The sequence below is a fragment of the Scyliorhinus canicula genome, chromosome 12 (assembly GCF_902713615.1).
Source record: "Scyliorhinus canicula chromosome 12, sScyCan1.1, whole genome shotgun sequence".
Taxonomy (NCBI): domain Eukaryota; kingdom Metazoa; phylum Chordata; class Chondrichthyes; order Carcharhiniformes; family Scyliorhinidae; genus Scyliorhinus; species Scyliorhinus canicula.
The window spans coordinates 120947288-120971862 of NC_052157.1; the positions used below are offsets into that span (position 1 = coordinate 120947288).

General features: G+C 49.6%; 1 protein-coding gene across 1 annotated transcript; it reads right to left on the reverse strand.

The window, feature by feature from the left end:
- Positions 1-8181: 8181 nt before the first annotated feature.
- Positions 8182-21132, reverse strand: LOC119974750 (fibrinogen-like protein 1-like protein). Its single transcript, XM_038813948.1, has 3 exons — positions 21062-21132; positions 11901-11980; positions 8182-9539 (listed from the first exon to the last, which is right to left on the reverse strand). The coding sequence occupies exons 2-3, from the start codon at positions 11974-11976 to the stop codon at positions 8929-8931; spliced, it is 687 nt and encodes a 228-aa protein (XP_038669876.1). The 5' UTR covers positions 11977-11980; positions 21062-21132; the 3' UTR covers positions 8182-8928.
- Between the last annotated feature and the right edge of the window lie 3443 nt (positions 21133-24575).

The window sequence follows — 24575 nt, forward strand, 5'->3', positions numbered from 1 at the left end:
TCACATGTACCGAAGTACAGTGAAAAGTATTTTTCTGCGGCCAAGGGAACGTACACAGTACGTACATAGTAGACAAAAGAATAATCAACAGATCAATTCAAGGGAGAGTCGTTGAGGAGTCTAGTAGCTGTGGGGAAGAATCTGTTCCTATGTCTGGATGTGCGGGTTTGCAGACTTCTGTATCTTCTGCCTAATGGAAGAGTCTGAAGGAGGGCAGAGCCTGGATATGAGGGATCTCTGACAATGCTGTCAGCCTTCCTGAGGGATTGGCCATGTTAAATTGTCCATTAATGGCCCGGGATGGGCAGGCTCGGTTGTGGGATTACGCGGATAAGTAGGGATCGACACTTGTGGATGGGCAGAGTGTTCATTTGAGGGGGTTGGTGCAGACTCGATGGGCTGAATGGCCTCCTTCTGAACTGTAGGGATTCTATGCAATACAGCTATTGGGGTTTGGTGGAGGGTGGATGCAAGGGAGATGCAGGCCGGTAGGGTGTGGTTGGCCGCTTAGGGATTGGGGAGTGATTTGAGGTGTGAGGGACGGGAGTGATGCCAGGGGCACAGAGGTGGCGACTCACCCGACCTGTCCTGGGGAATTCTTTCATCTTTTTTCAGCATTGGATTCCAGTTCTCCTCATGAGGCTGACCGCACCGATCACCTCTACCACCTCCTCCCAGGCGCTGTTGGTGACAGCCGGCTTTAGTCTCCTCCCCACCCTGGGGAAGAGGGTGTCCCTCCTCTCCACCACTGCGTCTAACATTCTGTCCAGCTCAGTCTCCAGGAAGCATTGTGCAGGCCTCCGTGGAGCCATCTTTTTGGCTGGAATTTGAATATATGGGGAGTGGAATGTTTATAAGCAGCTCCAGCTTGTCAGGCTCTCCAGCACTAATAAGGCCCAAGCGAGTCAGGCGCCAGCGGAAATGGGAATTTACATGGGCAGAGTTCTGGCCCATTAGCATGTCCTGACTCACTTACCAAATAGCGCCTCCAACGGGAACGGGAATTGCATACTATTCAGTTCCAATGGCAATATTTAGGGTGTGATCGTATGGCGTCATTGCCCCCGACTCAGTGACGCGACAAGGCCGTAAAATATCGCGAGAGGTCTCTCATGAGATACGCGACATTTGCAACTCCACGTCGCATCTGGATGTCACCCACGCTGGGCGAGATCCAGATTAATTGGAGCTGTCACCTGGACATCCTGGCAGTGCCAAGGTGGGAAGGGGGCTGAGAGATCGGGGTGTTATTTAAAAATGGCGCCCTGATCTCCGCAGGCAATCTTGACACAAAAAACGACAAATCCCATTTGATGGCAGGGTCATTCTTGCTGAGACCCCGCTACATGCACCCAAAATGGGACACTTTGGTGCACGTTAAATGTTGCCCAAATATTGGGCGGGATTCTCTCAGCCCGGGACCGGGCCGGAAAATCCCCATGACCAGTGCGAATCACGGCACGCCGACCCGATGCCGGCGCGTGATCCTCCGCAGCGGAGAATCGGCGCCATTGGCGCTGGTGTGGTTGGCGCGGTGCCGGCTGGGGGCCGCTCTACGCGCCCGGCCCGCTGTTTCTCGGCCCGAGATGGGCCGAGTGTAAAATCGCAGAGCACCGTCAGCGCCGTCCACACCTTCTCTCAGCCGGCGGGAAATCGGCGTGAAAGGGGTGGGGGAGGCAGCCTGTGGGGGAGGGGGGTTGTCTGACCCCTTGGGGAGCCTCTGATGTGGCCTGGTCCGCAATTGGGGCCAGCGATCGGTGGGCCAGCCTTTCTGGCTGGTGGCCTCCTTTCTTCCGCGCCAGCCCCTGTAGTCCTGCGCCATTTTGCGTCGGTGCCGGCGCGTTGAAGGAAACCACTGCGCATGTGCCGATCCCACGGCGCCCGGGTTCACGCCAGGATCAGCAGCTGGAGCGGTGTGAACCGCTCCGGCCCCCTGCAGGGGCCAGAATTGCTGATCCTGAAGCCGTGTTGACGCCGTCGAGAAACGCGACGGTGTTTCCGATGGCGTCAACGCTTAGCCTCAGGATCGCAGAAGCCCGCCCAGAGAATCCTGGCCAGTATTTGTTCCATTGTCTTGGCATTTAACACTGCTTAGTTTAAAATTTTTACATTTTTCATCAAGGAAAAGATGTTTGCATTGTTCCTGATTCTGCCATTCTTTATATTGATGTTGGCTCAGATACATTGTGCAGAATTCCCCCATCTTACTGCTCTGGGTTTAGTGCCAAGCTGGAGTGAAGAATCTAACGGGAGCCATAAAGTCGGAAAGCCACCAGCGTACAATCACATTGCAGTTCTCTCTTGTGGTGGATTAATGGCAGGTCACTCTTCCAGCTGGTTGGTGCGTGAAGCTATTTTCATGTTTTAACTCTCGTGTATGCTCACTGAAACAAGCGTTCCTTTTGTCACGTCATGTGTTGGTCTAAAACAAAATTGTGAAAGAGCGGTGTATACAATGCCGTCCTCAGTTCGCAAGAGACTTTCAGGTAAGTGCAACACTTTCATACTTCTGCACCACTCCTGATGGGCTGTACGCCAATCTGCTGCGGAAGACCAGTTCCTGCTTCCATCTCTGTGTCGAACTGACCTTCATCGACATCACTGTGCTGTTGGACCCACAGACTCGCCTGTGTCACTGACTCGGATCAGTGCAGCGACTGGGGTGGAGGAGTACAGGGATCACCTGTTCACTGGTGCCACACACCAGTGTCTATCTAGACAACAGTGTGTTGTGATACTCATACAGCCACTGCAACAAAGGTCGATTCAATCAGGGTGTAAGATGAGGCCGGGGTGGGGATGACTGGGGAAGAGTGACCTGACGATGACAAGGAGACAATGTGGAAGGAGGGCTCTGCACGTAAGAGGGGTCGGAAGGGCAATTGCTCATGATGGCACATGGAGGGGCAAGGAGGTATATGGGGATGACGAACAATGCAACATAGTAGGAAGCCCAAGGGGAGGGAAGCTGAACCTCAACAATACTGCAAGAAAATCTCACAAACAAGGGTGTGGAAGGGATACACGTCATTTGCTGGAAGGATATGAAGACTCCAGGTGCATCGGTCAAAGTGGGGCATGGTGATGTGCCCGGGGAGGGGGGTGGGGGGTTTGAATCGAGGAACAGACTTTGTCTTGAGGCTTCTAGCCTTTTCTTCTAGTTTGCTGACATTCTTCACGATCTGCTGAAGACAGGTGTGTTGGAGACAGTGATATGAGTGTGTTGAACTGCTGTTTGAATTTGGCACTGGGCCCTTCAAACCCGCCAGTTGACAGCGGGCAGATGAATCAGCCACTAGACCGCCAGGAGGTTGCACCTGTGCATAATGAGGTTGTCAGCAGAATCTGGCGCAGGATACATGTGGTGAACGCATTATGGTAACTATTCACCACTGTATTACATTGTACTATACTGTTGCCCAGGTGGGCTCCACCTATGGACCATTGTATTACACCGCGTGTATCATGTTGGTGCTCTTGTGAGCTCCGTCCCTGGCTCCACCCCCTTGAGTGGAGGTATATAGAGCAGCTGCCCAGTAGGCGGCTCTCAGTGCAGAGCAGTCGCAGGCAGGCACTGTTCTAGCTGATTAAAGCCACTGTTCACTTAAAATCTCTGTCTCGTGTGAATTGATGGTTGCTTCAATTTAATCAACTACAACATCGCAATGGAAGCAGCCCTCCAACCTGATCGACTGGAACTCGACCCACAGGCTGCAGAAGCCAAAAGGATTTTTTCACACTGGCTCCGATGTTTCGAGGCCTACCTCGCCGCTTCCTCCTCGCCCTCCGTTACCGATGAACCAAAGCTGAGTCTCCTTCACGCCCGGTGAGCCATCGAATCTCTGTGCAAATTGAGGAAGCCTCCACATACGCCGACGCCCTCGCGATGCTGAAGCGCCAATACATTAGGCCGGTGAACAAAGTGTTCACGCAGCACCTCCTCACCACTCTCCGCCAACGCCCCGGGGAATCGCTGGAGGAGTACCTACGTGACCTGAAAGTCCTCGCGCGAAGCTACAACTACAAGGCCATCGCGGCCTCACAGCACATGGAACTTGCCGTCCGGGATGCCTACATGGCTGGAGTCCAGTCCAACTAAGTCAGACAGTGCCTGCTCAAGAAGGGCGCCCTCGACCTAGAAGAGACGGTAAAACTAGCCACCTTCCTCGAAGTAGCGTTTCAAAGCCTCAACGCATTCCCCTCCAACCACGCGGCCCCCTCGTGGACACCCGAACTGAGAGTACCCCAAGCCTGTACTGCGCAGCTGCCGGCCCATCCCGGGTTGGGGGGTGGGGGGGGGGGTGCTGCCCTGCTACTTTTGCGTTCAGAACCAGTACCCCAGGCAGCGTTGCCCGGCTCGGAACACGAGCTGTGGCGACTGCGGCAAGAAAGGCCACTTTGCCAAAGTCTGCCTGGCCAGGTCCAAGTCCTCCAAATCACAAGCCCGACTCTCAGACTCACAGGCCCGCAGACCCTGCAGCGTGGCTGCGTGCCTTCTGGCTCCGCCCCTTCCGACGCATCACCCGCTTCGTGTTGTCCGTGGGGGCAGCCACCTTCGGCTCTACACCACACATGCGACTCACGGGGGCTGCCATCTTGGCCACCGTCTCCCACGCGTCCTGCCATGTGCGTCTCATGGGGCCGCCATCTTGGCCGCCATCTTCACCGCCGCCCGACATGTGCGACTGACGGGAGCCGCCATCTTGGTCGCAATCTTCAACGCCGCCTGACACGTGCGACCGATGGGGGCAGCCATCTTGGGACCACTCCACCACCTCTGACCACGCCGACTACCTGAAACTCGGCGCGGTCACCCTTGACGAGTCACGCCCAAAACAACTCAGGAACTCCATGATGACCGTCTGGGCCAATGGGCACGAGATGCCCTGCCTGTTTGACTCCGGGAGCACGGAGAGCTTCATTCACCCAGATACGGTAAGGTACTGTTCTCTCCAAATCTCCCCTGCATGTCAAACAATCTCCCTCGCTTCCAGATCGCACTCAGTGCAGATCCGGGGGTACACTATCGCGAACCTCGCGATACAGGGCGTCGAATACACAAACTTTAAACTGTATGTACTCCCCGATCTCTGAGCTCCTCTTCTGTTGGGACTGGACTTCCAGTGCAACCTCAGGAGCCTGACCCTAAAGTTCGGCAGGCCCCTATCCCCCCTCACTGTTTGTAGCCTTGCGACCCTGAAGGTCGACCGTGCCCTGCTATTCGCGAATCTCACCGGCAACTGTAAACCTGTCGCCACCAGGAGCAGGCAGTACAGTATCTAGGACAGGACTTTTATCAAGTCCGAGGTCCAGCGGCTCTTGCGGGAAGGGATCAACAAGGCCAGTAACAGCCCCTGGAGAGTTCAGGTGGTGGCCGTCAGGACCGGGGAAAAGAATCGGATGGTTGTAGACTACAGCCAAACCATAAACCGGTATACACACCTCGATGCTTACCCCCTTCCCGGATAGCGGACATGGTTAATCAGATTGCACACTACCGAGTGTTCTCCACAAAAGATCTGAATTCCGCATACCACCAGCTCCCAATCCACCCGGAGGACTGCCACTACACGGCCTTTGAGGCAGACGGCCGCTTCTTCCACTTCCTCCAGGTCCCCTTCGGCGTCACCATCGTGGTCTTGGTCTTCCAAAGAAAGATGGACCGAATGGTGGACCAGTACGGGCTGCGTGCTACATTTCCGTACTTGGACAGCATCACCATCTGCAGCCACGACTAGCAGGACCACGACCTTCAGAAGTTTCTCTAAACCGCCCAAGCCCTCAACCTCACTTATAACAAGGAGAAATGCATTTCCACACAACTAGACTAACCATCCTCGGCTATGTCGTGGAAAACGAAGTTCGAGGGCCCGACCCCGACCGTATGCACCCCCTCCTGCAACTCCCCTTCCCCACTGCCCCAAGGCACTGAAAAGGTGCCTTGGGTTCTTTTCCTATTATGCCCAGTGGGTCCCAACTCTGCGGACAAAGCCCGCCCACTGATCAAAGCTACCATCGTCCCGCTGGTGGCTGAGGCCTGCCTGGCCTTCAACCGCATCGAGGCAGATATCGCCAAAGCCGCGATGCGCGGTGGATAAGTCCGATCCCTTCCAGGTGGAGAGCGACGCATCAGAGATCGCCCTTGCCGCCATCCTTAACCAGGCAGGTCCGTAGCATTTTTCTCCCGTACCCTCAACGCCTCCGAGATTCGACACTCCTCAGTCGAAAAAGAATCTCAAGCCATTGTGGAGCTGTACGGCACTGGAGGCACTATCTCGCTGATAGGCGGTTTACCCTCGTCACCGACCAAAGGTCGGTAGCCTTCATGTTCGACAGTACACAGCGGGGCAAGTTCAAGAACGATAAAATCTTGAGGTGGAGGATCGAACTCTCCACTTATAATTACAATATAGTATATCTTCCTGGGAAGCTCAACGAGCCTCCAGATGCCGTGTCCCTCGGCACATGTGCCAGCGCGCAAGATGACCGACTCCGGGCCATCCACAATGACCTCTGTCACCCGGGGGTCACCAGGCTTATCCACTACATCAAGGCCCGCAACTGACCCTACTCCACCAAGGAGGTAGGGCCATGACCAGAGACTGCCAAATCTCTGGTGTAAGCCGCACTTCTATCAACTGGATAAGGCCCACCTGGTGAAGGCATCCTGGTCCTTTGAGCACCTTAGTATTGACTTCAAAGGGCCCCTCCCCTCTACCAACCGCAACGCGTATTTCCTCAACGTCATTGAAGAGTACTCCCTCTTCCCCTTTGCAATCCCCTGCCCGACATGACCGCGGCCTCAGTTATTAAGGCCCTACATTGTATCTTCACCTTGTTGGGTTTCCCCATGTACGTCCACAGTGACCAGGGCTCCTAGTTTATGAGTGACGAACTGTGTCAGTACCTGCTTGGTAAGGGCATTGCCTCAAGCAGGACTACCAGTTACAACCCCCGGGGATACGGACAGGGGAAGAGGGAGAACGCGACGGTATGGAAGGCCATCCTCCTGCCCCTGCGGTCTAGGAATTTCCCAGTTTCCCACTGGCAGGAGGTCCTCCCCGACGTGCTCCACTCCATTAGGCCACTTCTTTGCACAGCCACGAACCAGACCCCTCATGACCGCCTATTTGTTTTCCCTAGGAAATCCACCTCCGGGGTCTCGCTTCCAGCTTGGCTGAAGACACCGGGGCCTGTACTCTTCTGGAAACACGTGAGGAGCCATAAGTCCAACCCCCTGGTCGAGAGGGTCCAGCTCCTTCACGTCAACCACCAGTATGCATACGTGGTGCACCCTGACGGCCGACAAGATACGGTCTCCCTCCAGAACCTGGCACCCGCAGGATTCCCTACCATCACCTAATCCCCAACCTACACCAAACAGCGGCCTCGCCCCTACATGACCTCCACACCCCCTCCTATACCCCTCCACCCATCGCCGACCTACAGGGATGAAGCTCCAGAAGACACGCTCCCGGAGTCCAGATCTGTGCCCACATCGACGAGTTCAACATCCATGCCCGCACCGACAAGTTTGACACCCGTGCCCACTGCAAAACCAGAGCTCAGGCAATCGCAGTGCATGATCAGGGCGCCGGACAGACTCAACCTGTGAGCCCTTCACTCCCGCCGGACTTCAATTTTTTTAACAGGAGGTGAATGTGGTGAACGTATTATGGTAACCATTCACCACTCTATTACATTGTACTATGCTATTGTCCAGGTGGGCTCCACCTATGGACCATTGTACTGTATTACAGTGCTTGTATCATGTTGGTACCCTTATGGGCTCCGCCCCCTTGAGGGGAGGTATATAGAGCAGCTGCCCCGTAGGCAGCTCTCAGTGCAGAGCAGTCACAGGCAGGCACAGTTCTAGTTGATTAAAGCCACTGTTCACTTCAACTCTCTGTCTCGTGTGAATTGATGGTCGCATCAATACCGCCATTCTGGCCGGTGGATACGTGCTGCTGGAGCTGCCCGGCACTGCACTTAGTCTCAAACTGGTGAATGCTGCCCACTATCTGACTAAGGCAAGAAGTGTTTTGGTGAGAGAATTATTTGAGCTCAGGAGTGACACACCAACTCTGATAATATCAGTTATGAATGGGATTGCTTAAATGCAAGATCTGTTGATAACACTTGAGTTGTTTCATGGCAAAACCAGGCAGGAAATATTCAGAGTTTTAAGCATACAATTGCAATTGTGAATTTATTGAACAAGATCACAGTCATCAAACATGCACTGATTATTAAAATACAACAGGTTTGTAAACAGCAGAAGCAGATATACGTAATTCTCTCTGGATTAGAATTCCATGCTAGCCCCGGTAGAAACAACCCCAAATGCCAGTCAGTGAACTCTCCCAACACAGTTACACATTGTGGTACGTTATTTTACAGACTGCAAACAAGTTCACATGTACTTCAGCTGTATATTGTCCTGCATTAGAATTTTGCAAACAGTGATTGAGGTGTGAAAAATATCGAGATTGTCCCAGAATTAAGTAAATCTTTAGCACCCTGAACTAATTGTACGCTCTCAGGGAAACTGATTAATTTCATTCTGCAAAGGTTAGTCAGGGTCCAGAGAACCAATATATGGGTGGGAGAAATGAGGAATATTGTGATGCTGAGAAGTAATGGTATCTAGGTGAGATAGCATGTATGGGGGTAGTAAATGCATCTGGGACTAGGTGAGCAGTGAATAATGAGGCAAATGGATAGGGGGAAGAGGATATCTAAAAGTAGAACCCTTGTGGGATTAATTACCGAGCCATACACTTGGAGCTAAGAATGAAGTGGATACTGCTCACTACTGGCATTTTGGAATAATGGAAATAATTAAATTTCTTCTGTGTGATGTGATGTTCATGGCCACTGAATAAATAGGAATGACCAACAAGCCAATACCTTTGCTTGAAGCCCCAATTAACAGGTTGGTTGAATCATCATGGTGACTTTCTTGATGTTAATTCCAGACCAGTATGGGTACTTTCTATTCAGGTACGCACTACCACAAGCATCAAACCACCATCCACCATGACTAGCAGCACAAGAACCTCGGAGGCTATCATTATCTTTGTCCTTTGTGGAAAAAGGCTGGTTATCAATCAGTGAATTTCTAATAAGCCGGGTCATTTGGTCAACAACATTCCCAGAAAATGAGCCAAGCCTGATTCTGTACTTCCCTCTCTCAGATTCTATGTAAAATGAGGAATACTCGGCATATTTAACACCCCTTTTGGTGTCTCGAAACTCTATTCTCAGTTTGTACCTATTCTGTTTGGTTAGAAGGTAGATGTACTCATTGCCCAGCCAGAAATCACTCAACACATCACCAAAACCGTATTTATATGTGGTCCAACTTTCTTTCCAGGTGATCTTGCTGCATCTGGTGCTACGTTGAATCACTGTCCAGCCAGAATTGCCTCTCATGACACAGTTGACCACAAGTGGAGGGGATCTTTGAGGCTGAATGACGTAAATCCCTGAAGTAGCCCTTCTGTTACTTCGTTTAATTGCTGTGCAGTCACGTGGCACTGAAGGCAAACAAAATCATGGCATCAATTTTAATCCATTCACTATAATCTTGCATAGACACAGAGAAGCTGGGTTTCCGAGCACTTTCAGGTAATAGCATTGGCCACGATCTTCCGGCCTTTTTATACTTGCACTCAAGTGTAACAAGGCCAGTGAATAGCGAGAGAGGCCGCAAGCGGGAACCGTGGCAGACGCCAAACAGTTTGTGATGCAACCGGGCTGCTCCAATTGGCGAATTCGGAATCTCGCCATAGCGTGGTGATAAACAATTATCAGCAGTTAAACCCTATTTCCATACGATTAACGAGAGCCACCCCTTATCCAACAGCCTCCCGTCATTTAGCGGCATCTCCAGCAAGTGCTCATGCTGGCGCCGATTAGTTCTCCTTTTGAATAACGTGAACCTGGCAGAAGGGCTTCTGTGAGGATCCGAGGTGAGAAGCCATCTTTGCTCATAGGCAAAGAGCCTGGGGATGCTGGGCTTCCTGACCCTGTGCTTGGTGGGGGATGGGGGACCCTCGCCTGGGGGTGGGGACACCCTCCGCAGGGGTAAGCCATCATGGGGAGGTGCGGGTGGGGGGGGGGGGGGACCGCCGCTGCACCACCATGCCAACCACTGGATCGTGTGCACCCGTTCCGGGGGCGACCGTTGTGTCTGCCCGTCTGCCCCACAACCGCCCATAACTCCCATTGACTGCCAAGGCCTCAGGCCTAGTGGCTGAAGGCTATTTCTGATAGGGATTTGGCAATCGTTGTTAGGTGAGCACTTCACACATGCCAAGTGGATTTCCGTGGGTGGACGGGCCTTGTAGCATGTGGGAGTCATTGCCTAGCATCCCAATCGCACCTTGATGCCTGAACACTGCATGAGACAATGCCGCAACATCCGAACACCCAGGGGATGGGACACAGATCCGGGGATGGGACCACGGCCAGAGTGTATGTGGGTGCCACGGGGAGGGGGGGGTTGCCTAGAGAGGTGGGTAAAGTGTCCGGGGCTCAGCCCGCATTGCGGAAGAAAGTGAAGGAGGCATCATAATGGTTGTGCAAAAAAGTTATTTAATATGCTGTACAATACCCCATTCCAGATAGTGCCAACCCCCCAGCCCCCAACCTCACCCCCTCCCCACCCCATACCCCGGTGCCCTCAGTGATCCTCAAGGTGCCTGGCCCTCCTAGCTCTACCTCTACGTCTTGGTACACATCTGAGGTGGAGGCAGCCAGCTGCTACCTCATCCCATGGCCCTCGATGTCCCTGGTGGGTGTCGTCTGGGGGCTCTGGGGCCGGACGGCCCCGCTCACTTGTGGACGGCATTGTCTCGCGTGCTGCCTGCAAGAAGCGACCTCATCAGAGGGGTGGAACTCAGGGGAGCTGCTAGCCACTGTCACCACTCCATAGAACGGGCCCGGGTTGGCACCCAGCGCCCCCTTCCTCCGATCGGTGCCCATAGCGCCCTTTGAATCACCCTCCTGGATCCCTGGGGGAACAGGACATCCCTCCTGGCCTCCACGGCGTCCAGGAGCCTCCCCAGGTCATTATCCCTGAATCCTGGGGCTGGGCTGCGCTGAGCAAATGCAGTTTAAGTGATGCCCGACCATGTTAGCGAGGAGCTGGCAAGCGCGGTCCTGGCGAATCAGCTGGCGAGCCAGCATTTAGGGCAAGAAGCCTGTGAGGCCTCATTATGTGGACCAATTAACGTTGAATAGCGTTGCAAGTCTCGCTGGGCTGAGCACTGGGAAACTCGCAGCAATTCCCGCTCGCTACAGCACTTGGAAATCTTTCTGGAAAATTGCGTCCAATGTCTCTTAAATGAATACAAAATAAAAGAATCTTAACTATTCATCTTTTCATAAGAAAAATCAAGGATGAAAAACGCCTTTAAGCTTATTGAAATATGTCATCTGGTACCCAAACTCACTCATTACAGTCTCTGATATATTTACCTGTCCTAGTTTGCCTGGGAAGCAGTTCCATTTGTTTACCTGTCTTTCTGTAATGAAGTTCATTGTAATAACTGTTTTAAAACTGTTGCCTACTCATTTAAATATGTTCTCTTTTACCTTAAGTACTGATTCACTGATGTCATAATGCTTAGCCTACATGTAACGTTTAATTTTTTTTATACCTCAATGAGTTTTTCCCTTTGCTATCTGATCGTTGGACTGTAGAGGGCTAAACCTCTTTCCCATCATGCAATCTTTTTCATTGGACGCGGGCTTGTTGTTCCTCTCTCCATCCAGTTCAGCTTATGTATTTGTTTTTGTGATCTGGGACTAGAACTATATTAGCAGTAATGTGAACATCATTCTCAGTAGGGGATTTCAGGATATGAGTGAGAGGTTGTGATGTTGATTCCTACCTGCTGAAATTGTTGCCACTGCAAATACGAGGAAGAAACCAATCTGAAAGAGGGTTCTTTGCTCCATTTTCCCCATTCTCCTGGGAAAAAAATAGATCATTCATGAGACCGTGGTCAACGTCACTTTTTCAAAGACTCAAACAGAAAGTGAGTTAAAATCCACCTGTGACAGTAAATGAAGTACATAAATAGCATCATCAATATATACTCTCCATCTCTAAGTTACTTGTTGAGCTCACTGTGATTGCTTCCAATTTTCCTAATGATTGTTCATCTCCAGCAAAGCTGTCTGTCACAGCATTGTTCTCTCTGCAATCTGAAATCTTGTACATGTCCCAGAAAGATTAATATAACAATAATAATAAACATGCTCAAAGGCTGAGAATCAAAAGGTTTTCCCGGCTCACTCTCACCATATTCCAGCAGAGGTGTGGCAGATAAGCCCAAAATGTATCTTGGGTTACATGAGTTTCAAACTTGTCACAGAGTTTCACTGGCACTGTGGTAGCAGTATCGTAGTTGTCTAGGACAAGGCCTTTGATGCTGGGGTTTGGGGTTGGTCTACCCACATCCTTGGCTGCTAAGAGAACACGAGGAGTAGCATGAAAACTTCAGGCAACCTTGGCAATGAGTGGTGGGTTTAGAGTTCACTATGTGGGGGGATTTTGGGCTTGCTGCAAAATAATATTTCTGAGGAGACCTTGCAACCCTCCCCCACAGTCTGCCAGTCTTTGGCTTTTTAAGCAGTATACTACTGGGCATGGACATCCACCGTTTAAGTGCAAATTAATAATAATAATAATAATAATAATCTTTATTGTCACAAGTAGGCTTACATTAACACTGCAATGAAGTTACTGTGAAAAGCCCCTAATCACCACATTCCGGCGCCTGTTCGGGTACACAGAGGGAGAATTCAGAATCTCCAAATTACCTAACAGCACGTCATTCGGAAGGAAACCGGAGCACCCGGAGGAAGCCCACGCAAACACAGGGAGAACGTGTAGATTCCGCACAGATAGTGACCCAAGCCGGGAATCGAACCTGGGACCTTGGAGCTGTGAAGCAACAGTGCTACCCACTGTGCTACAGTGATGCCCGGAAGCCTTCCTCTGACCCATAAGACCATAAGGCACAGGAGCAGAATTAGGCCATTTGGCACATCGAGTCTGCTCCAACCTTCAATCATGGCAGATAAGTTTCTCATCCCCATTCTCCTATTTTCTCCCCATAATGCCTGACCCCCTTATTAATCAAGAACTTACCTATCTCTATCTTAAAAGCACTCAGTAATTTGGCCTCCACAGCCTTCAGCAGCAATGAGTTCCACAGATTCACCACCCTCTGGCTGAAGAAATTCCTCCTAATCTCTGTTATTAACGATTGTCCCTTCAGTCTGAGGCTGTGCCCTTGGGTTCTACTTTCTCCTAATAGTGGAAACATCCTCTCCACATTCACCCTATCTAGGCCTCTCAGTATTCTGTAAGTTTCACTGACATTCCCCCTCATCCATTGAGTACAGACCCAGAGTCCTCAACCACTCCTCATATGACAAATCCTTCATTCCGGTGATCATTCTTGTGGACCTCCTCTGGACCCTCTCCAAGACCAGCACATCCTTCCTTAGATACGAGGCCCAAACTGTTCAAATGGGGTCTGAATTGAGCCTTATAGGCCTCAACAGGACATCTCTGCTCTTGTATTTTAGCCCTCTCGGTCTGAATAGTAATATTGCATTTGCCTTCCTAACTGCCAACTGAACATGCATGTTGACCTCAAGAGAATCCTGAACTGGGCCTCCTAAGTCCCTTTGTGCTTCTGATTTCTGAAGCCTTTTCCCATTTAGAACATAGTCTGTGCCTCTATTCTTCCTATCAAAGTGCATAACCTAACACTTTTCCACATTGTATTCCATCTGTCACTTATTTGCCCACTCTCCTAGCCTGTCCAGGTCCTTCAACAGCCTCCTTGCTTCCTCAACAGAACCTGTCACTCTACTTATCTCTACATATGGGAGGGACGGTAGCACAGTGGTTTGCACTGTTGCTTCAAAGCACCAGGGTACCAGGTTCGATTCCCGGCTTGGGTCACTGTCTGCACGTTCCACCCCTGCCTGCGTGGGTTTCCTCCCGGTGCTCCCGTTTCCCCCCCACAAGTCCCGAAAGACGTGCTTGTTAGGTTATTTGGACATTCTGGATTCTCCCTCCGTGTACCCGAACAGGCGCCGGAATGTGGCAACGAGGGGATTTTCACAGTAACTTCATTGCAGTGTTAATGCAAGACTACTTGTGACAATAATAAACATGATTATATCTTTGCATCATTTGCAAACATTCAGCAGAAACATTCTTCTGCCATGGTTACGGCATTATTAATGGACCATTGTCTCAATAATTCCCAGTCCCACAATGTGCTCAAATGTCTTTCAACTCATCAACTTTCCAGCTTTCTCCTGCTGCTGAAAATGTTCAATGGTGGAAGATGCATGAGCAAGGGTCTGTGTCACCGCCCCACCATCCCCCTCTGCTGAACAATTTGGACGCAAGGAGATTAATGTAAAACAATTGCTCATCAGATAATTTCTCTGTACTCGAGTTGTGTCTGACTGTGTAATATTGAATTTAATATTTGTTTGTTGTATGGTGATGACATTTAACAAAGTGGTGCAAACTCCATGGGCGCAATTCTCCGCACTCACGACGGTGCGGAGAATAACGGGGGTCGTAACTTTTTACGGCCACGCTAGTCTGACGCCCTCCCGCTATTCTCCCCCCCCCCACGCCCGACTCCCGACACGAATCGCTGCCGCCGTTTTTTTTACGGCGAGCAGCGATTCTCAGCTGGCCGATGGGCCGAATTCCAAGCCCTTTACGGCCGTTTTTACGAACGGCAAACACACCTGGTCTGGCCGTTCGTAAAAACGGCCGTAAAGTTCGGATCTTGGCAACCATGGCACCGATTGGCACGGCAGTACCACGGCCGTGCCAAGGGTGCCATGGGCCCGCGATCGGTGCCCACCGATCGCGGGCAGCGGGTCCGATTCCCACGCACTCTTTGTCCTTCCGCCGCCCCGCTGTATCAATTCGCGGGGCGGCTGAGGGGCATCCCGGCCCGCGCATGCGCGGGTTTTGCGCAAATGCACGATGACGTCATACGCGCATGCGCGGGTTGGAGTCTTCCAATCCGCGCATGCGCGGCTGACGTCATGTGACGCGTCAGCCGTCGCAAACTCTGGCAAGTGGGCTTAACAAAATTCGTTAAGCCCGCGATACCGGAGTTCACGGCCGCGGCATGCTAGCCCCGACTGGGGACCAGAATCGGTTCCCGGTCGGGAGGGGGGAGGCTGGCGTCAAACCCGCCCGTTTTTGACGCCAGCCTTATGATTTCTCCCTGTTTGGGAGAATCGCGCCCCATATGTTTCAACAAATATTTTGCCTGACGATTGAATCGGGCTTCTTTGAATTCTGCGTGGTTCCGAGTCTCCCTCAGCCAGTAAAAATAACTATGTTTTAGGGGTGAACCGTGAACACTTCTGGAGAAACATTTCGCCTCCCACCCCAACCCAACCTTTCCCACCACGACCCCATACATTCTTTGTAGCCGTGGACCTCACCAACTATTTTTCTCAACCCCATTTTTATAGGAATAATTACTTAGTTGAATTCACATTGACAGTATTGGAATCTGTGTATCGGAAAATCAAGAGTACTGTCTGGCACCTCATCACACAACAACCTTCATGGCCTGAATCTTTTGCCCGTCGGACGCGCCCATTCCCAGGGCGCAGAAGAGGCCCCGGGCCCGCAATTCCGTGCACGCTGATGGGCCAATTGGCGGCGATCTGGTGTGAGACATATTCGGTCAAAGCCGGTGCTGTGGAGGGTGGGAGGAGGACAGGCACCAAGGGAAACGGGAGTTTGGGCTGGCTGGCACCTCTATTGTGCTGTCTCAGGGGGACAGTCACTGCGGAGCTGTGTCGAGGAGCTGCTGAACTGTGAAAAAATGAATATCAATGTTAAAACTATGCCACCAGTCTCTCAGCAGCACAGTCATCGGCAGCCACCTTTCGAAATTTTATTTCAGCCTGGACACTTCATCCTGCCCCGGATGGCGGTTTTCAGCTGAAACGCAAAGGCTGGCCGGCTAATCAGCCAGCCCACCGAGACGGGCCACTTAAAATTGCAGTCAATTTGCGCCCCCCCCCCCACTTTAAAAAATAAATTTAGAGTACCCAATTATTTTTTTCCCAATTAAGGAGCAATTTAGCGTGGCCAATCCACCTAAACTGCACATCTTTGGGCTGTGGGGGCGAAACCAAGCAGACATGGGGAGAATGTGGAAACTCCACGTGGACAGTGACCCAGGGCTGGTATTGAACCTGGGTCCTCAGCGCCCAAGGCAGCAGTGCTAACCACTGGGCCACCGTGCCACCCATTCAATTTGCCCCTTCTGGGCTAAGTTGCCTGTTGATTGTTGGTGGTTGCGCTACTGAATCTTGCATGCACTCACCAACCGAAATATTGCTCGAGTGCGCGATGAGATCGGGAAGCGCATCCAACATTGTGACAATTTCACGCACTTCCAGGTTGCCTGAGCAATGTAAAATTCTAGTCTACACATCATCAAACAACAAGCTTGCTGCCCGGTCATACCGCAGTGCTTCAAAAATTGAAAAAACCCCAGAAAGTGCAGGATAAACTCAGCAGGTCCGGCAGCATCTGTGAAGAAAGAAACAGAGTTAACGCTCTGAGTTTATTGGACTAGATTCTTCGGAACTGGTGGTATCATATTGAAAGTAATGGCAGTGGTTAGCACTGTTGTTTCACAGCGCCAGGATCCCAAGTTCGCTTCCCGCTTGGGTCACTGTGCGGAGTCTGCACGTTCTCCTCGTGTCTGCATGGGTTTCCTCCGGGTGTGCCGGTTTAATCACAAAAGTCCCGAAAACCGTGCTTGTTAGGTGAATTGGACATTCTGAATTCTCCCTCTGTGTACCCGAACAGGCGCTGTAATGTGGCGACTGAGGGATTTTCACAGTAACTTCATTTTTTTTTCCGAAAACATTTATTGAGGCATTTATAATTTTAACATTTTAACATTCTAAACAACTGAGCAGTCCGACACACGCAAAAACTCCACAATAACGTACCCAACTTTCTCCCGCCCTAACTCCGAGATACCCATATATTAGATTCCATGCCCTTATTCTCCACTTCCATGCCTCCCTTTTCCTCCCCCCTCCCCCCCCCCGCCATTTCACCACCCCCTGCTGAGGTTCAGTTTTCCTTAAAGAAGTCGATGAATGGCTGCCGCCTCCGAGTGAGACCCTGCATTGAACCCCTTAAGGCGAACTTAATCTTCTCTAGCCTGAGAAACCCTGCCACGTCACTGACCCACACTCCCGACTTTGGAGGCTCCGTGTCCCTCCATCCCCGCAAAATCCGTCTCCGGGCCACCAGGAAGGAAAGGCCAAAACGTCGGCCTTTCTCCCCCTCTGGCCTCCCGAATCTTCCGACACTCCAAATATTGCCACCTCTGGACTCGGAGACACCCTCCCTTACAGAACCTCTGACATGACACCGGAGAATCACTGCCAAAATCTCCTCAGCTTCGGACACGCCCAAAACATATGTACATGATTCGCTGGACTTCCCCCGCACCGCCACATCTGTCCTCCTCCTCCTCAAGAAATCTAGTCATCCGGGCCACAGTCACATGAGCCCTGAACTGAATCTGGCTAAGCCTGGCACACAACGAGGATGTGTTGACTCTCCTCAGGGCCTTCTCCCATAACCCGGCTTCCAGCTCCTCTCCCAACTCTTCCTCCCACTTCCTCTTTACCTCCCCGATTGGGACCCCTTCGCACTCCATCAATTCCTTATATTTTTCCGAGACCCTCCTCTCCCCAACTCCTGTTTTGCACATCACCTTATTCTTTAGCCCCGTTAGAGGGAGGCGAGGGAAGCTTGGAACCTGCCTCCGAACAAAGTCCCGTACCTGCAGGTATCGAAATCCGTTCCTACCCGGCAACTCAAACTCCTCCTCAGGCTCGGGAAACCCTCCTCAATGAAGAGATCCCCAAATCTCTCAATCCCTGGCGGCTGCCGCCACCTAAAGCCCCTGTCCAGCCCCCGCGGAGCAAACCGGTGATTGTCACAGAGCGGTGACCACACCGACGTCCCCTCCAGTCTCATGTGCTGCCTCCATTGCCACCACACTCTCAGGGCTGCCACTACCACTGGGCTTGTAGAGTACCGAGCCGGCGAGAATGGCAGAGGTGCCATTAACAGAGCCATAGTAACTTCATTGTCATGTAAATGTAAGCCTATTTGTGACAATAATAAAGATTATTATTATTAAATGGCAGAGGATGATCCATTGAACATGGAGTTGATAGAGGGTAAAATGAGGACTCAGGGTTCTGCTATTATGGAAGGTAGCATCACCAGAACTGATGTGACGGGGAAACTGAACAGGGGGCCCTTTATGGGTGGCACAGTAGCACAGTGGATAGCACTGTTTCTTCACAGCACCAGGGTCCCAGGTTTGATTCCCGGCTTGAGTCACGAGGTACGAGGAAGTTTAGTTGAGGTAGCTGTGAGAGATGGTGTTTTATCATGAATATTAGTCAGCAGCTTATTCCCAGAAATTGAAACTGAGAATTCCCGAAAGCACTGCTGCATGATCTAACATCAAGCTTATTCTTTGATAGGCATGTGTAGGTGTTCACCAATAAGAAGCACCTGTTGTCTTGAAATCAGTAAGGAATGCAACTATTACGGTGAAAGAAAAGCTCCAACAGCCTGTTGAACAGAATTGCAGTAGCATTTACAAGATTAGCACAAATTTTATTGCTGTACTTAATGTCGTCAAGGTGCGATAGTGCGTGGAATTTAAGTTTTTTCTTCTCATTGCTGGATGAGGCAAGAAAAGCGGTGTGCAGCATGCTGGCTTCACAGCCAGCTTTTCTCGCCATATCGTCCAGCACTTTTGATGAAGAAAATCCTGAAGACATGACCTGTCATGCTGGTGTGGCAACGCCTGGAAGAACTGGAAATGCCAACTTTCCAGAGATTGGCGCCCTGATCTACGGTTTAAAAAAAACAAAGAACCCCCTCTTGGACACGGAGACCCCTCCCCACATGCTCATGGGGAACCCCTTCCCCCCCCACAGGGATAACCCCCACATACATGGGGACCGCTCCCGCACATACTTGGGAACCCTCCCACTGCCCGGCCATGAACCTCTCCCCCTTGGGGGCTGTACTTACATTTGCGCCCTCGGCCTGATCTCTTTGCATGGTTCATGTTGTTCCAGACCTGTTGTAAGACTTGGCATCACATCAGCTGGGGGTAAAATCTCAATGTGGGGGACAATACAGCGGAGAAGCGTACTGATGAGATGGCAATGTATTTAAATGAGGTTTCCAACCTTCCTCTTCCGGAACCTTGGCAGGAACCTCGTTAAGTCAATGACTGGGGAGGCAGTGGCATAGTGCTATTGTCACTGGACTGGTAATCCAGACACCCAGGGTGATGCTCTGGGGACACGAGTTTGAATCCCACCAGGGAGATGGTGGAATTCGAATTCAATAAAAATCTGGAATTAAAAGTCAAATGACGACCATGAAACCATTGTCAATTGTTGTAAAAACCTATCTGGTTCACTATTGTCCTTTAGGGATGGAAATCTGTCATCCTTACCTGATCTGGCCTACATGTGACTCCAGACACACAGCAATGTGGTTGACTCTTAAATGCCCTCAGAGATGGGCAACGAATGGTGGCCTGGTCAGCGACACCCACATCCCATGAACGAATAATGAAAAAAAATCGCACTGTGAGATCCCGCTGGCGAGAATCTCGCTTTTGACCTCTCACGGGATTTTGTGCCCATGTCGCCATTTAAAATAACGGTCAGTGAGTCCAGCAAACAACTGCTAGAAAGTCACACACACCCCGACTCATTTTTGTACCCATGAAACATTGGTACTTTTATTAGCTCCCTTCATTGTATGCACTTTCTTTTTACGTGAGGTTCCACTGCCAGTGCAGAGCTGCTGAATGCCTTGCTGCACAAAATTGCTCTTGTAATGTTAAGTGACTTATCAGTGGCACACTGTCTGTTGAGACTCTGGCCGAGATTCTCCATTTGGGAGACTTTCATAGTAATCCCTACAGTGCAGAAGAAGGCCATTCGGCCCATTGGGTCCACATCGGCACCTGGAAAGAGCACCCTACTTAAGCCCAAGTCTTCACCTGTCGCAGCAACCCAGCAACCCCACCCATCCTTTTGGACACTAAGGGACAATTTTTCATGGACAATCCACCTAACCTGCACATCTTTGGATTGTGGGAGGAAACCCACGTGAACATGGGGAGAAAGTGCAAACTCGAGATGGGAATTGAACCTGGCGCTGTGAGGCAGCAGTGCTAACCACTGTGCCGCCGGGGGTGAATTGTTAGCTGATTTGCGCTTCTGAAATTCAATATTCCTCACCATGCAAATTTATGCCTAAGCTTTAAAACTTTGTCTTGCGTTCCCTTTCCTCCTTTAAGATACTTTCAAAACGTAACTCTTTGACTAAGTTTTAGACCCCTGTCCTCAGACCTTATGTGTGGTAGGGTGACAAAGGTGTCAGATTTTGTTTGATAATATTCCTATGAAGCACCTGTTCTGTTAAGGATATAGTAATATGTCAAAGGCACCATATAAATGCAAGTTATTTTTGTTTTTCTACAGATTAAAGATGTCTTTAGCATATGCTTTCCAATAATTAAGTATCTCATAACCATATATCATATATTAATTCATTATAATAACTCAGTAATATTACTTTCTATATAATAATGAGATGACTATTACTGTCAAAGTATAAACCTATAATGTTCTATCTAAAGAAAATAAATGTATTCACACCAACAAGCACAAAGCAATTCATGTGATACCGGCACAAAGTGTGTGGATCACCCACACAGTGCCTGAGAACATTTCTGCAAATCCTTAATCTTTAACATGGTTTGCAATTAGCTACCCTGCAGACTGGAAATGTAATGCAGGGTCTGACCCTGCTCCACTACCTTCAGACTTGTTACTATACAGAAGATCGTGAATTAACAGCTCAGAACAACAAGCAAGGTGACAGATATACAGAGTTACTTACACTGTGAACAGGTTTCCAGTCACACAGAGTTTGGAAGGTGCACCATACTTTAAGACGTTGGGTGATGTATGTTATAGTGATATGCTTGTGACGTTTAATAGAGGCGTTGACATTCTTTCAAACACCTGTCAAACAGGCTTCCCAAGAACATGATTTTATTGTAAATATTTTATTAAATTTTCATACGTGTAAACTGGGGAGAAGTTACTAGGAGGAAGTAAAATGGGAGAAAAGACGAGATGCTGCTTTCCTGATTGTAGATAGTAAAAGTGCATGAAGACTAAATTGGAGGTGAGATTTCTTTTTTAAAATAAATTTAGAGTATCAATTCATTTTCCCCAAATTAAGGGGCAATTTAGTGTGTCTCCACATCTGACGACCAATTTTATAGAATCTCTGTTTACCCATTATAACTGTACTCTCTCTCCCTTTATGGAGCTCATATAAGTCCACAGAGCTTAGCAATAGCCAAGTCTTCAGGGCCCGATTGTGCGTGAAACTTCTGTAGTTTAGATAAAACTGTGTGGGTTATTAACACAGAAAATTGGGAAACCTCTTCTTGATGATCCATCTTGACTGGTTCACAGAATTTTCTGGAACCAGTGAGAATATTCCCACCCTCAGTGATAGATCTACTTATCATTTTCCATGAGTTTGCTGAGTTACATTGTCTGGTCAATCATCATTTCTGCCTTGAAGTGTTGCAGTCATGACTGACTCTGGTGTTGGGTAAGCCTTGTCAGTGTGGAGCTCATCTGATCTTGAAAAGTCTGTTTGTTTTCCACTGACTCCTCTCCTCGTCCTAAAGAGTCTGAACCTAGTCTTCCATTTTCCAATGTTCATTTCTCATTCATAAAAAATAATAGAAATCTCTGGCTGTAGGATTGTGGTCATAAAACCTATTTGAACAATTATCCCAGGAAAACCTCTTCTTCAGCACTCAACCCTCTTGGTCCATGAAGTCCCAGGATGTAACGAGCGATGGAAATGTTGCCCTGCTATAGAATGGGTTCATGGGAGAAACTTGAGGATTGTGGGAATAGTGGATATGAATTTGGTTCAAATCAGAGCTCATTTTTCCACATTAGAGTAAAAAATAAACCAAGCTTTGAAATGCTGTCTGTCTGCAATAACATACCTTGAATAAACTGGTGATGGGCAGCACGGTGGCGCAGTGGTTAGCACTGGGACTGCGGCGCTGAGGACCCGGGTTTGAATCCCGGCCCTGGGTCACTGTCCGTGTGGAGTTTGCACGTTCTCCCTGTGCCTGCGCGGGTTTCACCCCCACAACCCAAAAGATGTGCAGGTTAGATGGATTGGCCTCGCTAAATTGGAAAAAAAGGAATAATTGGGTACTCTAAAGTTATTTATAAAATAAATAAATAAATAAATAAACTGGTGATAAGTCAAGGGTCCTTTTCACTCATACTTCCATTTTAAACATCTGTCGGGAGGCCAGTATCACCAAATAGAGGCAAATATTACTAAAATGGGGTTACAAAGCTGAGATGCTCAGTTTACCATCTTAATGGGCAAAGGAGTTGAAGCCAGAATAAGGAACATTCAAAATGCTGGCCTTGTTAAGAGTCTGCATGGTGTTTTGGTGGATAACACTTTGTCCGATTTCCTCAGCAAAATTGAAGGAACAGCACCAACTGCTATACATGACCTTTCTCGAATGCGTGAATGCCTTCGACTCTGTCAACCATGAAGGCTGCTGGAGTATTCTCCTCAAATTTGCCTGCATTGTCACACCAATATTCTTCTCCTTATTCATTACTGAAATACATGGGCAGCACAGTGGTGCAGTGGTTAGCACTGCTTCCTCACGGCACTGAGGACCCGGGCTTGAACCCGGTCCCAGATCACTGTCCGTGTGGAGTTGGTACATTCTCCCCGCGTTTGCGTGGATCTCACCTCCACAACCCAAAGATGGGCAGGGTACATGGATTGGTCATGCTAACTTGCCGCTTAATTGGAAAAAAAATAATTGGGTATTCTAAGTGTAATTTTAAAAAATTCATTGTTGAAATACCCACAGGCCTGGAGCTAATTTACAGAAAAGACTGGAAGCTGTTCAGCCAATTGTCACTTTCCATTCAAGATCTTTGGCCAACTGAGGCCCTCTTGCCCTCCTCCCTGACCCAACTCTCACTGCTTCCTCAAAGACCTTCAGCGCCAATTAATACCCCTCACCCACCAACCCCTCACCCCCAAAACGTCCTTGCTCCTTTTGCCCCTCCTTCCAAGCTACAGTCTCCTGCTTCTTTGACTTGCGCCACAGATTTCAATAAAAAAAGTGCTCAGCTTAGATTCAAAGGGACAAACTCAATACGTGCAGGCCACCTTTAAATGACTGTGAAACATGTTCCCCATGTGGCGCGGATTTAGTCGTGAAGAAAGAAATAATTTGAAAAAGTCTTAACACAATGAGTATGATGCGATGCAAATATATTGAAAACAGAAACCTGCTATATAATGGCATGGGTCCTGACTGACAATTGAAACACCAATTTAATCTCTGTCTCAACCTGCCATACAGAGTTTCCCTCTCTTTGGAGATGATGAACAATAGCTAGCTTCCTAGTTTCAAAACTAATAATGATCGAACCGCTGCAAGCAGAACTACACAGGATTGCACTACTACTGTGCTAAGTGGGAGAGACTCTGAACATAGCAACTCAAACTGGGCATCCATGAGGCACTGTGGGCCATCAGCAGGAGCAGCGCAATTGTACTCAGCTACAATCTGTAACGCCATGGTCCAGCAATCCCCCACTCTGCCATTGCCACCAATCAATGGGATCAACCCTGGTTCAATGAAGAATGTAGGAGGACAATCAGGAACAAACACCAGGCATACCTAAAATGAGCTGTCAACCTGGTGAATCGACAACACAGGACTGCTTGCATGCGAAACAGCATTAACAGCAAATAATAAACAGAGCTAAGCAATTCCACAACTAATGGATCAGATCTAAGTTCTGCAGTCCTGTCACATCCAGGTGTGCATGGTGGTGGACAATTAAACAACTCACTGGAGGATGAGGGAACTCAAACACCCCATCTTCAATAATGGAGGAATGCAGCGCATCAGTGCAAAAGACAAGGCTGAAGCATTTGCACTAATCTTCAGCTAGAATTGCCGAGTGGATGATCTAACTTGGCCTCCCCTGGATATCCTCAGTATCACAGATGTCAGTCTTCAGCCAATTCAGTTCACTCTCAAAGTCCGCCCACCATCTGCAAGGCACAAGTCAGGAGTGTGATGGAATACTCTTCACTTGCCTGGATGAATGCAGCTCTAACACTCAAGAAGCTCACCGTCATCCAGGGCAAAGCAGCCCACCTGATCGGTACCCCTTCCACAAATATTTACTCCCTCCACCACCAACGAAAAGAAGCAGCAGTGAGTATCATTTACAAGATGCACTGTAGGAATCACCAAGGCTCCTTTGGCAGCATCTTCCAAACTCACGCGCTCTTCCATCCATAAGGACAATGGCAGGAGACA